This window comes from Ictalurus furcatus, chromosome 4, assembly GCF_023375685.1.
Source record: "Ictalurus furcatus strain D&B chromosome 4, Billie_1.0, whole genome shotgun sequence".
NCBI lineage: Eukaryota > Metazoa > Chordata > Actinopteri > Siluriformes > Ictaluridae > Ictalurus > Ictalurus furcatus.
The window spans coordinates 32,798,698-32,817,171 of NC_071258.1; the positions used below are offsets into that span (position 1 = coordinate 32,798,698).

At 39.1% G+C, this 18,474-nt stretch overlaps 2 protein-coding genes across 2 annotated transcripts; both read left to right on the forward strand.

The window, feature by feature from the left end:
* The first annotated feature begins 7,356 nt into the window (after positions 1-7,356).
* LOC128607048 (extracellular calcium-sensing receptor-like) lies at positions 7,357-8,656 on the forward strand. The gene is made up of 2 exons (XM_053623667.1): positions 7,357-7,597; positions 7,729-8,656. Exons 1-2 carry the CDS (start codon positions 7,375-7,377, stop codon positions 8,640-8,642), a joined length of 1,137 nt encoding a protein of 378 aa, XP_053479642.1. The 5' UTR covers positions 7,357-7,374; the 3' UTR covers positions 8,643-8,656.
* A 4,732-nt stretch (positions 8,657-13,388) lies between these two features.
* On the forward strand, positions 13,389-16,917 carry LOC128606330 (extracellular calcium-sensing receptor-like). Its single transcript, XM_053622365.1, has 6 exons — positions 13,389-13,625; positions 13,883-14,174; positions 14,508-15,323; positions 15,427-15,651; positions 15,745-15,868; positions 16,010-16,917. The coding sequence occupies exons 1-6, from the start codon at positions 13,426-13,428 to the stop codon at positions 16,915-16,917; spliced, it is 2,565 nt and encodes an 854-aa protein (XP_053478340.1). The 5' UTR covers positions 13,389-13,425.
* Positions 16,918-18,474: the final 1,557 nt, after the last annotated feature.

Sequence of the window (18,474 nt, forward strand, 5' to 3'; positions counted from 1 at the left end):
TCTTTAGCAAACTGCAGACAGGCAGCAATGTTCTTTATGGAGAGCAGTGGTTTTCTCCTTGCAACACTTAAATGCTCACCATTGTTGTTCAGTGTTCTCCTGATGGTGGACTCCTGAACATTAACATTTGTCAATGGGAAAGAGGTCTTTAGTTGCTCAGAAGTTACTCTGGGTTCCTTTGTGAACTCATGGACTATTACACGTCTTGCTCTTGCAGTGCTCTTTGTTGGTTGACCACTCCTGGTCTTGAGTTTGTTCTTTGGTTTTGAATTGATTTCATGTTAACACAATCTGTCTGACTGTGGATTGGTGGAGTCCAAACTCTTTAGAGATGGTTTTGTAACCTTTTCCAGCCTGATGAGCATCAACAATTCGTTTTCTGAGGTCCTCAGAAATCTTCTTTGTTCATGTCATGATACATTTCCACAAACATGTGCTGTGAAGTTCAAACTTTGATAGACCCTGTTCTTCAAACAGAACAGGGTTCTCACTCACACCTGATTGTAATCTCATTTATTGAAAACACCTGACTCTAATTTAACCTTCAAATCAACTGCTAATACTAGAGGTTCACATACTTTTGCCACTCATAGATATGCAATTTTGGATCATTTTCCTCAATAAATAAATGACCAAGTATAAATATTTTTGTCTCATTTGTTTAATTGTGTCTACTTATGTGAAAATCCAATCATGTTTTTGGTCATATTTATGGATAAATGTGGTCACACACTTTCAACAACCACTGTAGGTGAGACATATGTTGGTCTTTAGCTTCCTCACATTAGGTCCCATAGAACACAACTAAAATTTGTTTACCATAATAGTAAGTTTATTACAGATACTATTAGCAGTTTGGGCCTTGCAAATATAAACCATTTTAGGACCATTATTGTGAAACTGGAGCTGGCATGATCACTATTGTCCCTTTAAAAAAAAAAAACATACAAAAAACCACCTTTATTTTACAAAACATTTTATAGAAATACTTTGAGCAATTGACAATTGAGCAATTGACAGAATGCTATACTGTATATGGTAATGTGCCTATATAAAACAATTTATCACCAAATTAATCAGTAATTGTAGTGTTTAGATTTTGAATTCCCAAAATACCAGAGCCAATGCCCCTCATTTCCCTTGGATTCAAGAATGGTTTGAACCCTCACGCAGACCACATATTCTCCACCCACAGCTTCTCAAATTAAAAAATTACTTCACGTAACTTCCTGGCCTTGGTCCAGCACTGCTTGTTGTAGATACACTGCAGGTCAGGAAGCTCAGTGCGGATGGTGTGCTCAGCTGATCGCACCACCCTCTGGAAAGTCTACCTAGCCTGCTTGATGCTGTTCCCAAATGAGGCTGTGATGTTTCTAGTCAGGATGCAATTGATGGTACAGGTGTAAAAGCTCCTTAGCACCTTAGTGGGCAGATTAAAATCTCTTAAGCATCTAAGTTCATAAAGACACTGCTGGGCCTTCTTTACCAGGGTGTTACTGTGACAGGACCATGTGTGTCCTACGTGTGTGAACACCAAGTTACTGACAACTGTCCTCCTGTTATCAAACAATGTCTCCACTGGGGTCCCACTGATATTAAGAGGGTGGTATCTCCTCTCCTGCTTCATGCTGAAATCCACTATCAAGTCCTTTGTCTTGCAGATATTCATTAAGAGGTTTTTCCCATGGCACCAGCTCTCCAGACTTTTAACCTCCTCTAGGTAGGCCTTCTTGTCATTATCAGATATCAGGCCAAACACACTGTGTTGTCAGCAAACTTGACAATGGTAGTAGAGTTGGAAGTGGCCACACAGTCATGTGTACTGTTACAACCCGCCATCTTTGGGATGGGAAATTTCTGTGTGCTGTGCCATATTTTTGTGTGCAAGTCCGAACTCCCTCCCAGAGTTTCCAGCCTGCCCTAGCCTGTCTTGCTCCCGCCTCCCAGGATGAGATCGCTGAATGACAACCCTATTTGAAGAGGAAGAGGCACGAGAATAGTGTGGGATGTTGGAAGTGGTTACATGTGCTTTGGTGTTCAGAGAGTGTATTTGTTGTGCTGCTTGTATTCTTTATTCTGACTGCTGTTCTAGTTTTTGATGCTTGCCTGGTTTTTGACTGTGTGTTTGGTTGTCCCTGTGCATGTTTGTATATTCTATTCGCCACTGTATATATTTTGCACTCGGTTCACTGGCAGTAGGGGTGTGGCTGCCATTTCTTTTGGGAAAGGGGTTATTTTGTCTCTGTTTTTTGGCTTAGGCAGTTAGGGAAGGATACTTTTTTCTTTGTTGTTATTTTACTTTCAGGTAAACTAGCTACCAAAAAAATTCCTTTTGTTTATTATTTTAGCCTTGGCCCACCCTGACGGTACAATTAGTGTTAGTTCTTTGTACAGTTATATGTACATATTTGTGTGTTTTACAATATAGAATAACTTTTTGAACAAACCTGTTGGTGTTTATTATTCCTGACTTCAGTTGTTTAAAGGTCAATTCCATTGAATCGCGAGCTGGTTTTTGCGGCCCAACCTAGACTGGGTTGTAACGGTACAATGAGTACAGCATGAGGCTCAGGATACAACCCTGGGGGGCCCCAGTGCTGAAGGTGAGACATGTCTGCCCACTGCAAGACTACAGCTTGCAGTTTGTCTGTCAGGAAGTTGGAGAGCCCCTGAAACCGGGATGGGCTAGGTCCTAGGTCCTCCAACTTGGTGGTGAATTTTGAGGGAATTATAGTTTTAAATGCTGAACTGTAGTCAACAAAAAACATTTTAACATAATTTCCTTTCATGATGTTCAGATAGCTCAGGGCAGTGTGTTGAAGGTGTGTGATGGCATCCTTGGTAGCATGATTGGAACAGTATGTGAACTGTGATGAGTCCTGGGTGTCTGGTAATGAAGAGGTGATGAAGTCTCTGACCAGCCATTCAAAGCACTTCATAGGAACTGAGGTCAGGGCTACTGGGCGATAGTCGTTGAGGCAGGCTGTCTGGGGTTTCTTTGGGACAGGAGCAATAATGGACATTCTGAAGCATATAGGGATTACTAACTGTGCCAGGGAGAGTTTGAATATCTCCATGATCACTGGTGCTAACTGCTAGCAGGCACTAAGGACCCAACCTGAGATATTGTCTGGTTCTGCTGCCTTCCTGGTGTTCACTGTCCTGAAAGACTTCCTCACATCGTTCTCAGAGATGATGGAAGCATTTCTCACTCTGACACTCTATTGTCTTTGATCGCTAGTTTGACATGTTCCCTGACAGTCAATTAATGGCCGTTGTGATCAAATTTTTCTTCTGATTAAATTCTGGCAGTGTCAGAACATTTGAGGCACAGTCCTATGGTGTGGCTTCTCCTACTCCATATGAGTCTTCTTGTGTGTGTCCTTTTTTGAGTCTTAATTGTCATAGAGTCTGACATTAATGACAACTAAGATCCTACAGAGTGACATGGTTTACAGCGGGGATCATACAGTACAGTTTGTACAGTCTGACAAGCAACAGTTGCAAAGGACTATCAAAGATCGCACAGTGTCGCAGCTTTATGCACTCTCTTTTTCGTCTGCAAGACAGTTTTGTACTTGAGCACCATCAAGTCATACTTTTATGAAACTTTAACAGCTCCGGGTACGTGAACAAAACCGTGAATCTCATTGGTTGGCCAGTTTTTAAAGCGGTGCGTCAAAAAAAAACAACTAACCCCTCAAAGTTAAAAAAGTTGACGCTTTGATGCCACGTGTTTTATGCCTGGGTGTGAACACTCCCATAGACAGCCATTGGGACATTAAATGGACCATTTTTCATGCTGCAAAATACATTCCGGTGTGAACAGGGTTTTGCTGGAAAATTGAGGAAAAAACAAACAAGCCCTTTGTGACGCCAGACTGCCTGAACTGCCCTGAAATTTTAAAGTACATAAAAGCTGCTCCAACATTCAGATTTTTTGACATACCATAAGAAATATATAGTGTTGGTAGGGGCTATCAATTTACTTCACAGGTATGGAAAGCATTCATGGAGAAACTGGGTATCACCCTGAAGCAAATTATCATTTTGTCTTCCAAGATCAAACACACCCTATTCCACCATGCATTGTGGAATGTACACCCTGTCAATGTGTTCTTGGGTACCAATATCTATTGCTACATTGGACAGAAGGTTCCACCAGTGTGGAGAGATAGTGAGCAGTGGGAGACATCAGAGACCACACCATGTTTGGAGAAGAAATGGCACTGCACATCGCCATAAAAACACTATACCAACAGTGAAGTTTGGAGGTGGAAGCATCATGGTGTGAGGCTGTTTTTCATCGCATGGTACTGGAAGACAAATAATTGAAGGAATGATGAACGGAGCCCTTTACTGAGAGTTTCTTGAGAAGAATTTGCAGCCATCCTCTAGGATCATGACGATGAGACGTGGGTGGAGCTTCCAGCAGAACAATGGTCCAAAGCATACAGCAAAGGAAACTCTTAATTGGATTCAGAGAAAATAAATGAAGGTGTTAGAATGGCCCAGTCAATCACCTGACTTGAATCCAATTGAACAAGATTTAAAGACAATATGTTTAGAAAAATCGGCAAAAATCACACCTCAATACTGCGGTCGATTAATTTCTTCCCACAGTAAGCATCTTAAAGCTGTCATTACAAACAAACGCTTCTGCACTAAGCATTAAATAAATTTGAATTAGCATGTTCAATATTTTTTTCCTCTGTCATTCCCCTTTATTACACACAACTTCATTTATGGACTTTAATGTTTGGATGTCTTTATGTGTTTGGATTTCTTGAGTTAATACCAAAGTTTGGTGAAAATTTCATGTGAATATCCTTTTTATTTCTACCTTAATAGTGAAAATATATTTACTGAAAAAATGTTGACGTGTTCAATACTTCTTTCCCCCGCTGTATGATTAAGACCTATAGAGAGCAGTAAACAGCAATAAAAACCGAATAAAACCTAAAACTAAAAAACTAAAACTAAACAAAACAGTATTTTTTGTACGCTTTTCTTAATGCATACAACTTTTTTCTTTGTTTGAAAGTTGATGAATTATGTTCTGTGTTACTTTCTATTTTGATATACATACATTTTTCTTTACAACTGATTTTTTTGTTGAAAAAGTAATGTTTGGAAATCAATAATGCTGAAGTCATAAAATAAACAACTATAACAAAATTTGTATACAAAATACATAAAAATTTGTTGATTTTTAGTAATTTAGTGATTTACAATGGCGGTAAATGAAGTATATATGGATCATATAAGTGATAAATTGAATTAGTAACTTGTTCAAACATGTTCTATTTCTCTTGAGGAAGTAATGTCACGTGGGCTAGCATAATATTTAAAGTATTTTCTGAGTTTCTCATTGTGCATAAATTCTGGGGTCAGTAGGGTGAAGAAACCATTACCTGAGCTGTCATGCTTCTCTTTCAGCTGTTTTTAATTGTTTTGCCTTCTCAGGCACAAGAGCCTGTCTGCAGGCTACACAGTCACATGGAGCAGCCTGAACTTCATGTTGATGGAGATCTCATCATTGGAGGTATTTTCTCATTTCGCACTGGACAAGATGGATACATAGACATTTTTAGGAGCATGCCAAAAGTGCGTCCATGCCGTGAGTATGTATATGTTTATACTAAAACGTTCCATGTTTTAATAATACAATGGTGAAGAAAAATATCAATTTGTTAGTTATATGCTTATCTTTTGACTGAAATAATTCCTAATGAACATTTTTTCCCCTAAGTTTTAATTTCAGAGAATTCCAGTTTGCACAGACAATGATATTTGCTGTGGAAGAAATAAACAAAAATCCCAACATTTTGCCTGGAGTTTCTTTGGGATACAGAATATACAATAACTGTGGATCTATGGATGTACTTAGATCTTCATTAGCTTTGGTGAGTCTTAATATAAACTCAACAATAAATGAAAAGTGCAAATCCCAAACAGCCCAAGCCATTATTGGACATTCTGGGTCAACACCAACAATAGCCATTGCAAGGACTGTTGGACAGTTCCATATACCAGTGGTAAGATAATAATAATAATAATAATAATAATAATAATAATAATAATAATAATAATAATAATGTTTCTTTTAAATAACATTTATTAATTCTAAAATGTTAATGTCACTAATTACTTAAGGACACAGTATACTATAGTTCTTTTTTCATTTGAAGAGATATATCATGTACTTTTCTGTTACAACAGATCAGTCACTTTGCAACCTGTGCTTGCCTAAGCAACAGAAAACATTTCCCCTCCTTCTTCAGAACAATTCCCAGTGATTATTACCAGAGCAGAGCACTGGCTCAATTGGTCAAAAGCTTTGGCTGGACCTGGGTAGGAGCCATAAGCAACGAAAATGACTATGGCCTGAATGGCATTGCCATGTTTATAACGGCAGCCCACGAAGAAGGTGTGTGTATCGAGTATTCTGCAGCTTTTGAGATCACTAGTCCACACCAAAAAATACTCCAAATAGTGGACATCATCAAACAATCCACATCGAAAGTAATAATTGCATTCATGTCTCACAGAGAGATTAAGATTTTGGTGGAGGAGTTACACAAGCAGAATATTACAGGACTTCAGTGGATTGGCAGTGATGCCTGGATCACAGACAACTCCCTCACAGAAAGCTTAGGACATATGTCTTTAATTGGCTCCATCGGGTTCACTGTGCCCAGAGTTACAATCCCTGAATTGGGCCCTTTTTTAGAGCAAGTGAATCCTTCACAATTCCCCAACAGCATGTTTGTTAAAGATTTTTGGGAAAGTGTCTTTAACTGCTCACTGAGTCCCAAGGAAGGCTTGAGGAGCTGTAATGGCTCTGAGCATTTAAAAGATGTAAAAAACTCTTTTACTGATATCTCAGATCTGAGATTCACTTACAATGTCTATAAAGCTGTATATGCAGTGGGACATGCACTACACAATTTAGTTTCATGTAAGCAGAGCAAACCTTCATTTTCTAATTCAAAGTGTACAGATCTTTCCCAAATACAGCCTTGGGAGGTGAGGCAGGTTACAAGAATCTATTTCAAACATAAACAGAAAATGAAATTAATAGAACAGTCTAATGGTAATTTGTAACTGTGACGGTAATGTTTTTTTTATACAACTTGTGTCTTCAAGGTACTATATTCCTTGCAGAATGTAAATTTCACTACAGATCACAGAGAAAATGTTTTTTTCAGCAAGGATGGAGATTCACCAGCAAAATATGAGTTAATCAATCTGCAAAAGTTCTCTAAAGGCACCGCAACAGTAGTAACAGTTGGCTACTATGACGCATCTTTGCCTAAAGACCAACAGCTTACTTTGAATGGAGCTGAAATTGTCTGGAAAGGAGGAAGCAGAATGGTATTTCCTGTCACACAAACCTTTTTGAATGTTGAATCTCCTACAATCAGCTGTCTAGAAAAGTTAAGCTTATTTGTTTTTACCTGTGATATGAAGGTACCACTGTCTGTATGCAGTGAGAGTTGTACCCCAGGCACTAGAAGAGCTGTTCAGAAAGGGAGACCTGCCTGTTGTTTTGACTGTATACAATGTGCACCAGGAGAAATTAGCAACACAACAGGTAATAAAGTACAATAAAGAATACGGCAATCATTCAAAACCACGATTTTATACAAATGGTAAGGTCTGATCAATATAATGATGACATAGCACTATTAAATGTCTGCAAATGTGTTCATATTTCCCATTTAGATTCCCTTAACTGCCTGAAATGCCCAGTGCAATATTGGTCAAACACAAGAGGAGATGCCTGTGTTCCAAAAGAAGTTGAATTCCTATCATACAAGGATATAATGGGAATATTGCTTGCATTTTTTTGTTTGGTTGGGGTGTTGTTTACTATTCTAACTATACTTATTTTCTACTACAATAAAAATACTCCTATTGTTAGGGCCAACAACTCTGGGCTAAGCTTTCTACTCCTCTTTTCTCTGACTCTCTGTTTCCTTTCTTCACTTACCTTCATTGGTCAGCCTTCTGAGTGGTCCTGCATGCTGCGCCACACAGCTTTTGGAATTACATTTGTCCTCTGCATCTCCTGTGTTTTAGGGAAAACCATAGTTGTGTTAATGGCCTTCGGGGCTACACGTCCAGGAAGCAATGTTATGAAATGGTTTGGCCCTCTACAGCAGAGACTCAGTGTTTTTGCCTTCACTCTCATACAGGTTCTAATTTGTGCACTTTGGTTAACGATATCACCCCCCTTCCCTTATATGAATATGAATTATTACCAAGAAAAAATATTGTTAGAGTGTAATTTGGGTTCAGCTGTCGGTTTCTGGGCTGTATTGGGTTATATAGGTTTTCTTGCCAGTCTATGCTTTGTTTTGGCTTTTGTGGCTCGAAAACTACCTGATCATTTTAATGAGGCGAAATTTATCACATTCAGCATGCTCATATTCTGTGCAGTTTGGATCACCTTTATCCCAGCTTATGTCAGCTCACCTGGAAAATTCACTGTAGCGGTTGAAATATTTGCCATTTTAGCATCAAGTTACAGTTTACTATTCTGTATCTTTGCACCAAAATGCTATGTAATTTTACTGAGGCCTGAAATGAACACTAAAAAACAAATAATGGGAAATATAAATATAAAAGATAAATAAAGATAAATACCTTAATAAACACAACTGATCTGTATTCCAAGACTCTTTTTTTAATGGCACAGTGATACATGCTATCAGGGAATAGTATAACTTCAAAGCAAAAATATGTATTCAGGAATGTCAGGGATTGCAAATTTAATAATTAAATAATATTTGAACAAATTTTTCCTGATACACTTTAATGAGAATATGTCACTAATAAAATAGTAAATTAAGTAATATCTTGACTGGCTGATTAAAATTCTTCTAATTATTTAATCAATTAAATTTGTACCTTTTCTAATGAATTGATTAACCAATTAAATACCTGGGAGCTGCCAGTGATTCTGATTCTGACTTTCCTGTTGATCAAGGCAGCTGTGGACTACTCATCAAAATATTTCCACTTTACTGAATTGATTTGAAATAATAGAACCATTGAACAGATATTGTACATCACATCCAGAACAAATCTGAAAAAAAATCAACCAATAGTAAAAGGACACGTGTCGGAGGTTAGCACATACAGGAAAAGGAGTGCAAAAAATACTAAATTTGTATCCACATTCATTTATAATGCATTATTTGTTCAAGCCAAATAACGTATTCATATTTGGTTAAAGTATCTGCCAGTGGCAGAAATTAAAGGAACTTGAGAGACAATACAAGGATACGGTCTAATCATATCCTAGAAGCTCAGTGGCAGGCTGTGTGGGATTTTGCAGGGCTTGATGCACTTTGTGTTCTGCCCATACCAATATGCTACAGCCTACCTGAACAATGTCATCATCTATTCATACGGCCAGATGCTGAACATCTGGTCCACCACTGGATGGTCCTGTAAGCACTATGAATGGTGCTTACATTTAGAAAAAAAAAATGCCAGGGTATTATGGGAAATGTAACATCACATTTCCTCTGTAGCTGCTCTCCTATCAGATCTGACCAAAAAGGGCAATTGCAGAAGTGAACAAGAAATGGGCACTGCCAGCCCTCTCAACAAAGCCCAAACATTGGCATTGGTGATTGTGAATTCAACAGTTCTTTGTCCCTTTGTGCTGCTGACACTTTTAAAAACAGAGTGGGAGAAGTTCTCTCTTGAACATAAGATGTGAGAAACATCCAATAGTTTTAATTAGCTGTAAACTCTTGTTATCACCATAAAATGATACTTGTACTATCTGAGCAGTCATTAACATGGGAATTCATGTTATTAATGAATAAATATGTATATTAAATGTTATTATTATTAAATAATGGCTATTCATATAATAATCAGTCATCTGTTATCGATTGTTAATATTATTAAATAATTGCTATTCATATATGATTAGTGTTGTGGATATACTGGAATGAACCTGAAAGTAAAATTCCCATCAGCCACTGCAACATCTCACATGGCTGTCTGTACCTGATTGACTTTTGGGTTTAATGAGCAGTTGTATATAAGCCATGTTCCCTTTCAAAGGAAACTCAACGTTGCATAAGCTTTACGCTGTGGGAAGTGCCCTCGTGCATGACTGGTATCTGAAGCTTGTGAAACATCATGCCTATTTATAGGCCTGCCGTGATCAGGTGACGTGGAAATTAAGCGCGTCACGTGATATAAAAACGGCACCTGTGTACCGCGCTGTCAGCCTTATTATCTTCAGCGAGACTGCATGTTGGTTGTTTGTGTAATGCTCGCAAAAAGACTCTTCACATCCTCTCTATCTTTTCAAAAAAAAAAAGAAAGAAAAATCTCTTTAAAAAAAGAGAAAAGTATAAGTGAGAGAAAATTCAGGAAGTGTGTCATCTCTTGCTCCCATTTCACAGGGAGGACGGACACACTTTCTGTGTGAAGTGTCTAGGGTTGGAGCATGCCAGGGCAGCCCTGGAGAGGTCTGACTGTGCGCATTAAGAACACCTTACAATTAGGCAGCTCCACTTGCAGCTCGCTCTCTTCTCGGCCAAAGCGAGTTGGGTTTCAGAGCTTCAAGGATCTGGGTCCTGGGGCTCTCATATGGATCTGGAAGAGGAGCTCTGACTTCCAGGTCCAGCTCTCCGCTGGATTTTGGAGCTCGCATCACAACTCCTCCTTCCACTCCTCCTTCCTCCTTCCACAAAAAAATTCTTCTCTGACTCTGAGGAGCCAGAAGGGTGTGCCAAAAATGGAGAACAATTCTCAAGCATATAATGAGCTGCTTGAAGTGATTACTAAGGCTGGATGAGCTTTTTCCTCCCCATCTCCCTCACACCGCACAAAACTTTCCATTTTTTCAGAAGTTCATGACGAAATATCACGCTTCTAGGGAAAACCATACATAAGTCGTATTTATAACCCCGCGATGTTGGACTATTCGGCCATCATGGGTAATGAACGGCACAGCTAGCTATGCTGAAGGTAGAGGATGCGCTTGCGAGCTACCCCTCTCCATCGACGACATGTAATTTAGGGGGGTCGGCTTTGCCATCCAAGCCATGTAAAGCCATGTAAAGCAGACCTGCTGAGTGAGCTCGACATATGGTGGCATTCAGCCCCATCATGTCGAGTTCGCCCGGGCATCCACGAGTGGAGCCCGGGCCAGTGCTAGAGTGAGGGAGGCACAGAAAGCGAGTGTGGTGGCCCGCCTCCTCCCATGGAGAGCCAGGGGTACTAAGGCGCCACACTTGCAGCCTGCTAATAGGCCTGATCTAAGAATGGCCATAAAGGTCAAGCAGACGAAGGAGGAGCAGTCCTGAGGGGCCCTGGAGGAACGTATCAGGGGACATGAGGTTGTTAGGGCAGTTATCCCCCAGTACTACTGTATGGCCTCCCCTAGCCAAGGCTGTCCCAAGTTTTCAGTCTTTTCTGGTCAACAAGCTGTCACAGGGCAACAAAAATCTGATGCTTTCCCTCAAATAGAATGTGGAAAAGTCAACTTCACTAAAGAACATCTGTCAGCGTCGGAACTTTTGACAAATGTGTCTCCCTGAGTTCTGTCTACCATAGAAAAGGGATACCGGGTCCAGTTCAGAGATCGACCCCCCCGGTTCAAAGGTGTGCTCACCACAATAGTCAGCACAGAGCAGAGCCTGCAGGAAGTAGGATCCCTCTTGGACAAAGGGGCCATACAACATGTTCCCTGTTCCCTGAGGGATGGAGGTTTTTACAGCTGTTATTTCCTGGTCTGCAAAAAAGATGGTAATATGTGGCCAATTTTAGATCTGCATCATCTGAACCGTACTCTTTGGACATACAGGTTCAAGATGCTGATGCTCAAACTTATCGTTCCACAGATTCAGTTTGAGGACTGGGGTGTGACGATAGATATAAAAGACACATATTTGCACATATTTCCACATTCCAAATATCACCCTGTCAGAGGAAGACAAGGTTGGGGATCAGGTTGAAGCTCAAGAAAAGTATGCTTTCTCCAGTGCAGAGGAGGACTTTTCTAGGGGTTATATGGGATTCTACTACGATAAGGGCATTTCTATCCTCAACATGTGTAGGGTCAATCCTATCAACAATGAGCAAGATAAAGCTGGATCTGGGCATCCCCTCCAGTCTCTATGAGAGACTGTTGGGGCTTATGGCAGCAGCAACAGCCAACTTCATACCATTGGGCCTATTGCACATGAGACCATTTCAGTGGTGGCTGAAAAGTCCAAGTCCAAGGATGAAACCCCTGAGAGTAATCAATGTCACGTGACAATGCCTACGTGCTCTGAGAATTTTGAGGTGACCCCGATTTCTAACCTTGGTTCACACTCTAGAGGCATCTCCTTATTGCAAGACAGTAATGAGAGACGCCTCCCTCAAGGGCTGGGGCACGGTCTTAGATGGCTGTCCAGCTCACAGTATTTGGAGAGGCCCTCATCTGGAGTGGCATATAAATTGCCTAGGAACGCGGGCCTTATTTCAAGCACTGAAATTCTTTCTTTCTATCTTTCTTTCTTTCTTTCTTTCTTTCTTTCTTTCTATTGTTTATGAGGCATGCGGTCTCGCTATGCCTCTGGGCATGAGGGCTCGTTCCACTAGGGGGGTCACCTCCTCAAAGGCTTTGTCCAAAGGGGTACCCTTACAGGATGTATGTGCTGCGGCGGGGTGGTCTATGCCGCACAAATTCATGCGATATTACAACCTGGATATACGTTCCACCCCGGGCTCAAGTATCTTACAGTGACCCTCGTGCTCTGACCTTTTGACTTGACTCTGTTAATTTATATGCTCCATTATTTCCTGATGCACTTAGGATTAGTGCAGGGATTAATTCATCATTATGAAGGCATGTAATAAGTATTAATAGTCTGTGGACCTTACAGTAAAGTGTTATCATCTGCTTTTCAGTGTTTGATTATTTTTTTTCAGTGTTCTTTCAGCTGATTCATAATTTGCACTAATATCACATCTCATTTTGATGTTGTACAATGGTTTAATGTGTCTGACACAGACATAATAGTGTCTCATGACTATCCAACTTTGATGAACAAGGCACAAACTGTTAGAATACAAAGCTGAAACAATACCTATCACTGTCCAATTAATGTTTTTTGTTTGTTTGTTTGTTTGTTTTTGTGAATTGATGTTTACTGGTGATTTGGCTCAAATACATACAAATTTTACAATAATATTAATTGTGTACACTTTACTGTGTACACCATGTTAAACAAATATGTGCAACAATGTAATGCAATACAAATGTGTGCTTCTTTAATAGGCAACCGAACATAATGTGGTAATGCAGCTGCAGTTAAAGCCCTCCCCCTCGTTCTAATCATTTTGTGAGCCAAAATTATTATATAAAAGCTCAGAGGTCAAGGTGTTTTCTGAAGGGTGACAATGAAGTTCCTGCTCACATGCCTTCTGTTCACTGTGGTAAGAAGTGCTAATCTTCCATGTAGCTTAGGAGGGATGCTCAATCCTCCTCAGCTCAGCAGAGATGGGGATGTAATGATTGGTGGAATATTTTCCTTCCACAACAGCTGGGAACAGACAGTACATGCCTTCACATCAGGGCCACAGCAACCCAACTGCAAGAGGTGAGCTAACAAGGGGGGGAATACAAAAAGAACTGATAAAAGAAAAAGTTAAAATGTTTGTGGGTGGAAAGACCCATACATTTAATACACTGAATTATAAAAAGGAGCATAGGAAAATTATTATTTATTATCACATTTATTATAATATTTATAATACATGTCATAATGTTTAGACATAAATTATAAGTTCCTTATGAGTTTTAATAGCGTTCACGTAAAATACATTTGTTGCTTACTTACTTGCTTGCTTTATGTAGTTTGAGCCTCCGAGAATTTCAAAATGCACAAACAATGGTGTTTGCCATCGAGGAAATCAACAACCGAAATGATGTTCTTCCTGGTGTCAAACTGGGTTATAAAATCTATGATTCTTGCGGCTCAGTAGAAATGGCCATAAGAGCCTCATTGTCCTTAATTAATGGCCATGAAGAAAATACAACTTTAATGTCTTGTTCCAATTCTGCAACAGTTCAAGCAATCATAGCAGAAACATCATCCACCCCAACAATTGCCATCTCTGCTACCATAGGACCTTTGCATATACCTGTGGTAAATTCTTTGTCTATCTATCTATCTATCTATCTATCTACCTCTCTCTCTCTCTCTCTCTCTCTCTCTCTCTCTCTCTCTCTCTCTATATATATATATATATATATATATATATATATATATATATATATATATATAATTAAAAGCAACTGTGATAATCTAATATATATGTTTACATTATCTCATCACTTTTTTTTTAAATACTGAAATGAGTGCATTTGCCATTTCTATTGATGGTTATAAAGTGAGATACAATTACATAAAATGTTACAGTCTATAAATTGTTTCTTTTTTTTATTTTTGCATGTTAATAACAAAATGTATGTATTACAGATCAGTCACTTTGCAACATGTGCATGCCTAAGTGACAGGAAGAAATACCCATCTTTCTTCAGAACTGTTCCCAGTGATCACTACCAAAGCAGAGCTTTGGCTAAGTTGGTCCGGTATTTTGGCTGGACATGGGTAGGTGCCCTATGCAGTGATAATGACTATGGGAACAATGGTATGAACACCTTTATTAGTGCAGCCAAAGAAGAGGGAGTTTGTGTTGAATTTTCTGAGGCATTCTTCAGGACAGACCCCAGAGAAAAGATCCTGAGAATAGTTCAGATCATTAAGACTGCAACCTCCAAAGTTATTGTAGCTTTTATCTCATACTCTGATATGGAGGTTCTTCTAAAGGAACTGGCCTTGCAGAACATCACTGGTTTTCAGTGGATTGGAAGTGAGTCCTGGATCTCTGACATGAACATTGCTACTACTGAATGGCAGACTATTCTGAAAGGATCCATGGGTTTTGCTATCCCAAAAGCTAAAATCAATGGCCTAGGGGAATTTCTGGCCACGCTTAACCCAGCTTCTGATGTAGATCTTTACAAAAAGTTGTGGGAGACAATATTTGAATGTAAACTACCCACAAGAGAAAATTCTGAACTCAAAGACATGTGTAAAGGCAATGAAAAACTCAGTGAAGTGCAGAACCAATATACAGATGTCTCAGAGTTACAAATCGCAAATAATGTATATAAGGCTGTGTATGCAGTGGCTTATGCCCTGCATCATAGTTATGGCTGTTCAAAGGGGGACAGTGGAAAAGAAGGTGCTATTGTGTGCACAAACCTTGCAGATAACCATCAACCATGGCATGTAAGTGTAAAGATATAGCCCGGTTAAACAAAAACTAACTAACTAACTAACTAACTAAATACATAAATAAATGTTACTTCATAGGTTGTAATGCTTTATTTAGGTTGTCAATGAGTTGAAGAAACTCCATTTCACCACTACCATGGGAGAGGATGTATTCTTTGATGAGAATGGAGACCCAGCAGCGAGGTATGATTTGCTGAACTGGCAGCAAGGCAAGGATGGCAAAACAGTGTTTGTTAAAGTGGGTTTCTATGATGCTTCTTTACAAACACACCAGCTGTCATTTAACAATATCAGTATAGCCTGGGCCCACAGTAAACCACAGGTACAATACAGCAATGCAATATCAACAGATTATGTACAATAATATATAATAGTTTATGGCCACTAAATTAATACAACAAACTGTGCTTTTCAGGTGCCAGTCTCTGTGTGTAGTGAAAGTTGTTTCCCTGGCACAAGGAAGGCTGTGCAGAAAGGCAGACCGATCTGCTGCTATGACTGTATACCATGTGCAGAGGGGGAAATCAGTAATACAACAGGTATAATAAAGAACAATTTGTTTAATTACTGCATGAAAAAGAAGGGTTAAATGGAGTTTTATAAAAAGGGAAGCAGGCCTATAAACATAATAGAATGGTTAACATAATAGCTAAGATCATATTTATTTTCTTTTTCTCTAGACTCTATTACTTGCATCAAGTGTCCACCTGAACTGTGGTCTAATGACAGGAAAGATAACTGTATCTTAAAGCTGGTGGAATTCCTGTCATTTGAGGAATTAATGGGAATCATTCTTGTGTTGTTTTCTTTGCTAGGAGTGTCTTTCACCATCGCCATTGCTATAATTTTCTTTACATACAAGGACACACCAATTGTCAAAGCAAATAATTCAGAACTAAGCTTCCTGTTGCTTTTTTCCCTGACTCTGTGTTTCCTTTGTTCACTAACTTTCATTGGACGGCCCTCTGAGTGGTCCTGTATGCTGCGCCACACAGTATTTGGGATCACCTTCGTCCTCTCCATCTCCTGTGTTCTGGGGAAAACATTAGTTGTGCTAATGGCCTTCAGGGCTACAGTTCCAGGTAGTAATGTCATGAAATGGTTTGGGCCTCTACAGCAAAGACTCAGTGTACTTGCCTTCACTCTTGTACAGGTCATGATTTGTGTGATTTGGTTAACAATTTCCCCTCCTTTCCCCTACAAGAATATGAACTACTACAAGGAAAAGATTATATTAGAATGTAATGTAGGCTCAGCTATAGGTTTTTGGGCCGTGCTGGGTTATATAGGACTTTTGGCACTTTTATGTTTCATTTTGGCTTTTCTGGCCCGGAAGCTGCCTGACAATTTCAATGAAGCCAAATTCATCACATTCAGCATGCTCATATTCTGTGCAGTTTGGATCACCTTTATTCCAGCTTATGTCAGTTCTCCCGGAAAATTCACTGTAGCTGTGGAGATCTTTGCTATATTGGCCTCCACTTTTGGTTTACTATTCTGCATATTTCTCCCAAAGTGTTATGTAATTATACTGAAACCAGAGAAGAATACTAAAAAGCAAGTTATAGGTAAAGCATCTATTAAGTGATTTAGCTCTCGATTAAGTGATTTAGCTCTAACCTATTTAAAGCACATGTTATAGTTTACCTGAATGTGAAAAGATGTACCCTGTTATGAATTCCAGTAAATACAGTTTTGCAGTACTTTTTATGGAACCATTTTGTATTAATTTCTCTAATAATTAAAAAAATTAATTAAACAAATGCGTCTTTTGTAAAACAGCTTATAATTTGAAGGTGAATGTGTTTTGCTCTTTTGGTAGCAAAGGTGATTACTTTGCAAGATATCACCTCAAAAATCTGTGAATTAAGAACACAAATGTGGTCATCAGCTAACATAATGCACAATGTCTTTTCAGCAGGAGACATAGAAAAGGAATTTCCCCATTTAACCTCTAATCTGACCTCAATTCCTAAATGAATATTTAACACACAGGTGTCTTTCACAAACGTGTGAAAACATGTCACATTGCAGGTTAGTGTACACACATGAGTTTCCACTCATGTGGCAGGTGCTCTTGTGACAGGTTTGTTGTGAGAGCTGTCCCTCAGGTACAATAAAAGCTGCTCAGAAAAGAAACATGCCTGCTGTTATGAATGCAGACCAGCCCCACCAGGACCAATTAGCAAAAAAATATTTTTTTAATCTTGCTTCCACTTACATTGCCTTTTGTAAACAGAAAATGAATATGTGCCAAATTAAATTGTAAGTATGATTTTCCTATTTAGACCTAATTAAATATGTTATGAGCTTCATTTTCCCACTACATTCATCAGCACTGGATGTAGGTAATGTAGACATGTAATCATCAAAACATGATTTAACTGCTCAACTGATGATTTCATTTAAATGTTTCCAAAATAGGTCAAGATGCCACATGTACTATTGTTTAACAAGATAAATAATATGTGTAAAAAAAATAAAATAAAAAAAAGTGGAAAGGTGCTGTAGGGTTATACATGTCCAAACTCATATGCTTGGGAGTGATGCCATAAAAGAAGAGCCCCATTGCCAATATCATATAATGTGTTTAGGCTCCACAATAGAAGACATATTTTTATTTAGTATCCTGCATTTTCATTCTAAAATGCCAAGCTGTCCATCTAAGGCCAGATAGGAATCCAACACAATGTTTAGTAGAGGAAACACAAATACATTTTGCAAGTGAAGAAATCTGCGCTGTATAAAAACTTTTAGAAATATATTTAATTAATATTGTTATGGCAGGCAAAAAATAAAAAAGGCAAAAATAACATATAAATTACTTAAATTCATTTAACAGCACAATTTACAACCATATATTGAAGGCCGGGATGCATGGTGGCTTAGTGGTTAGCACGTTCGATTCCCACCGCTGCTCTGTGTGTGCGGAGTTTGCATGTTCTCCTCATGCTGCGGGGGGGTTCCTCCCCCAGTCCAAAGACATGCATGGTAGGCTGATTGGCATGTCCAAAGTGTCCATAGTTTATGAATGGGTGTGTGAGTGTGTATATGATTGTACCCTGCGATGGATTGGCACCCTGTCCAGGGTGTACCCCGCCTTGTGCCTGATGCTCCCTGGGATAGGCTCCAGGTTCCCCGTGAC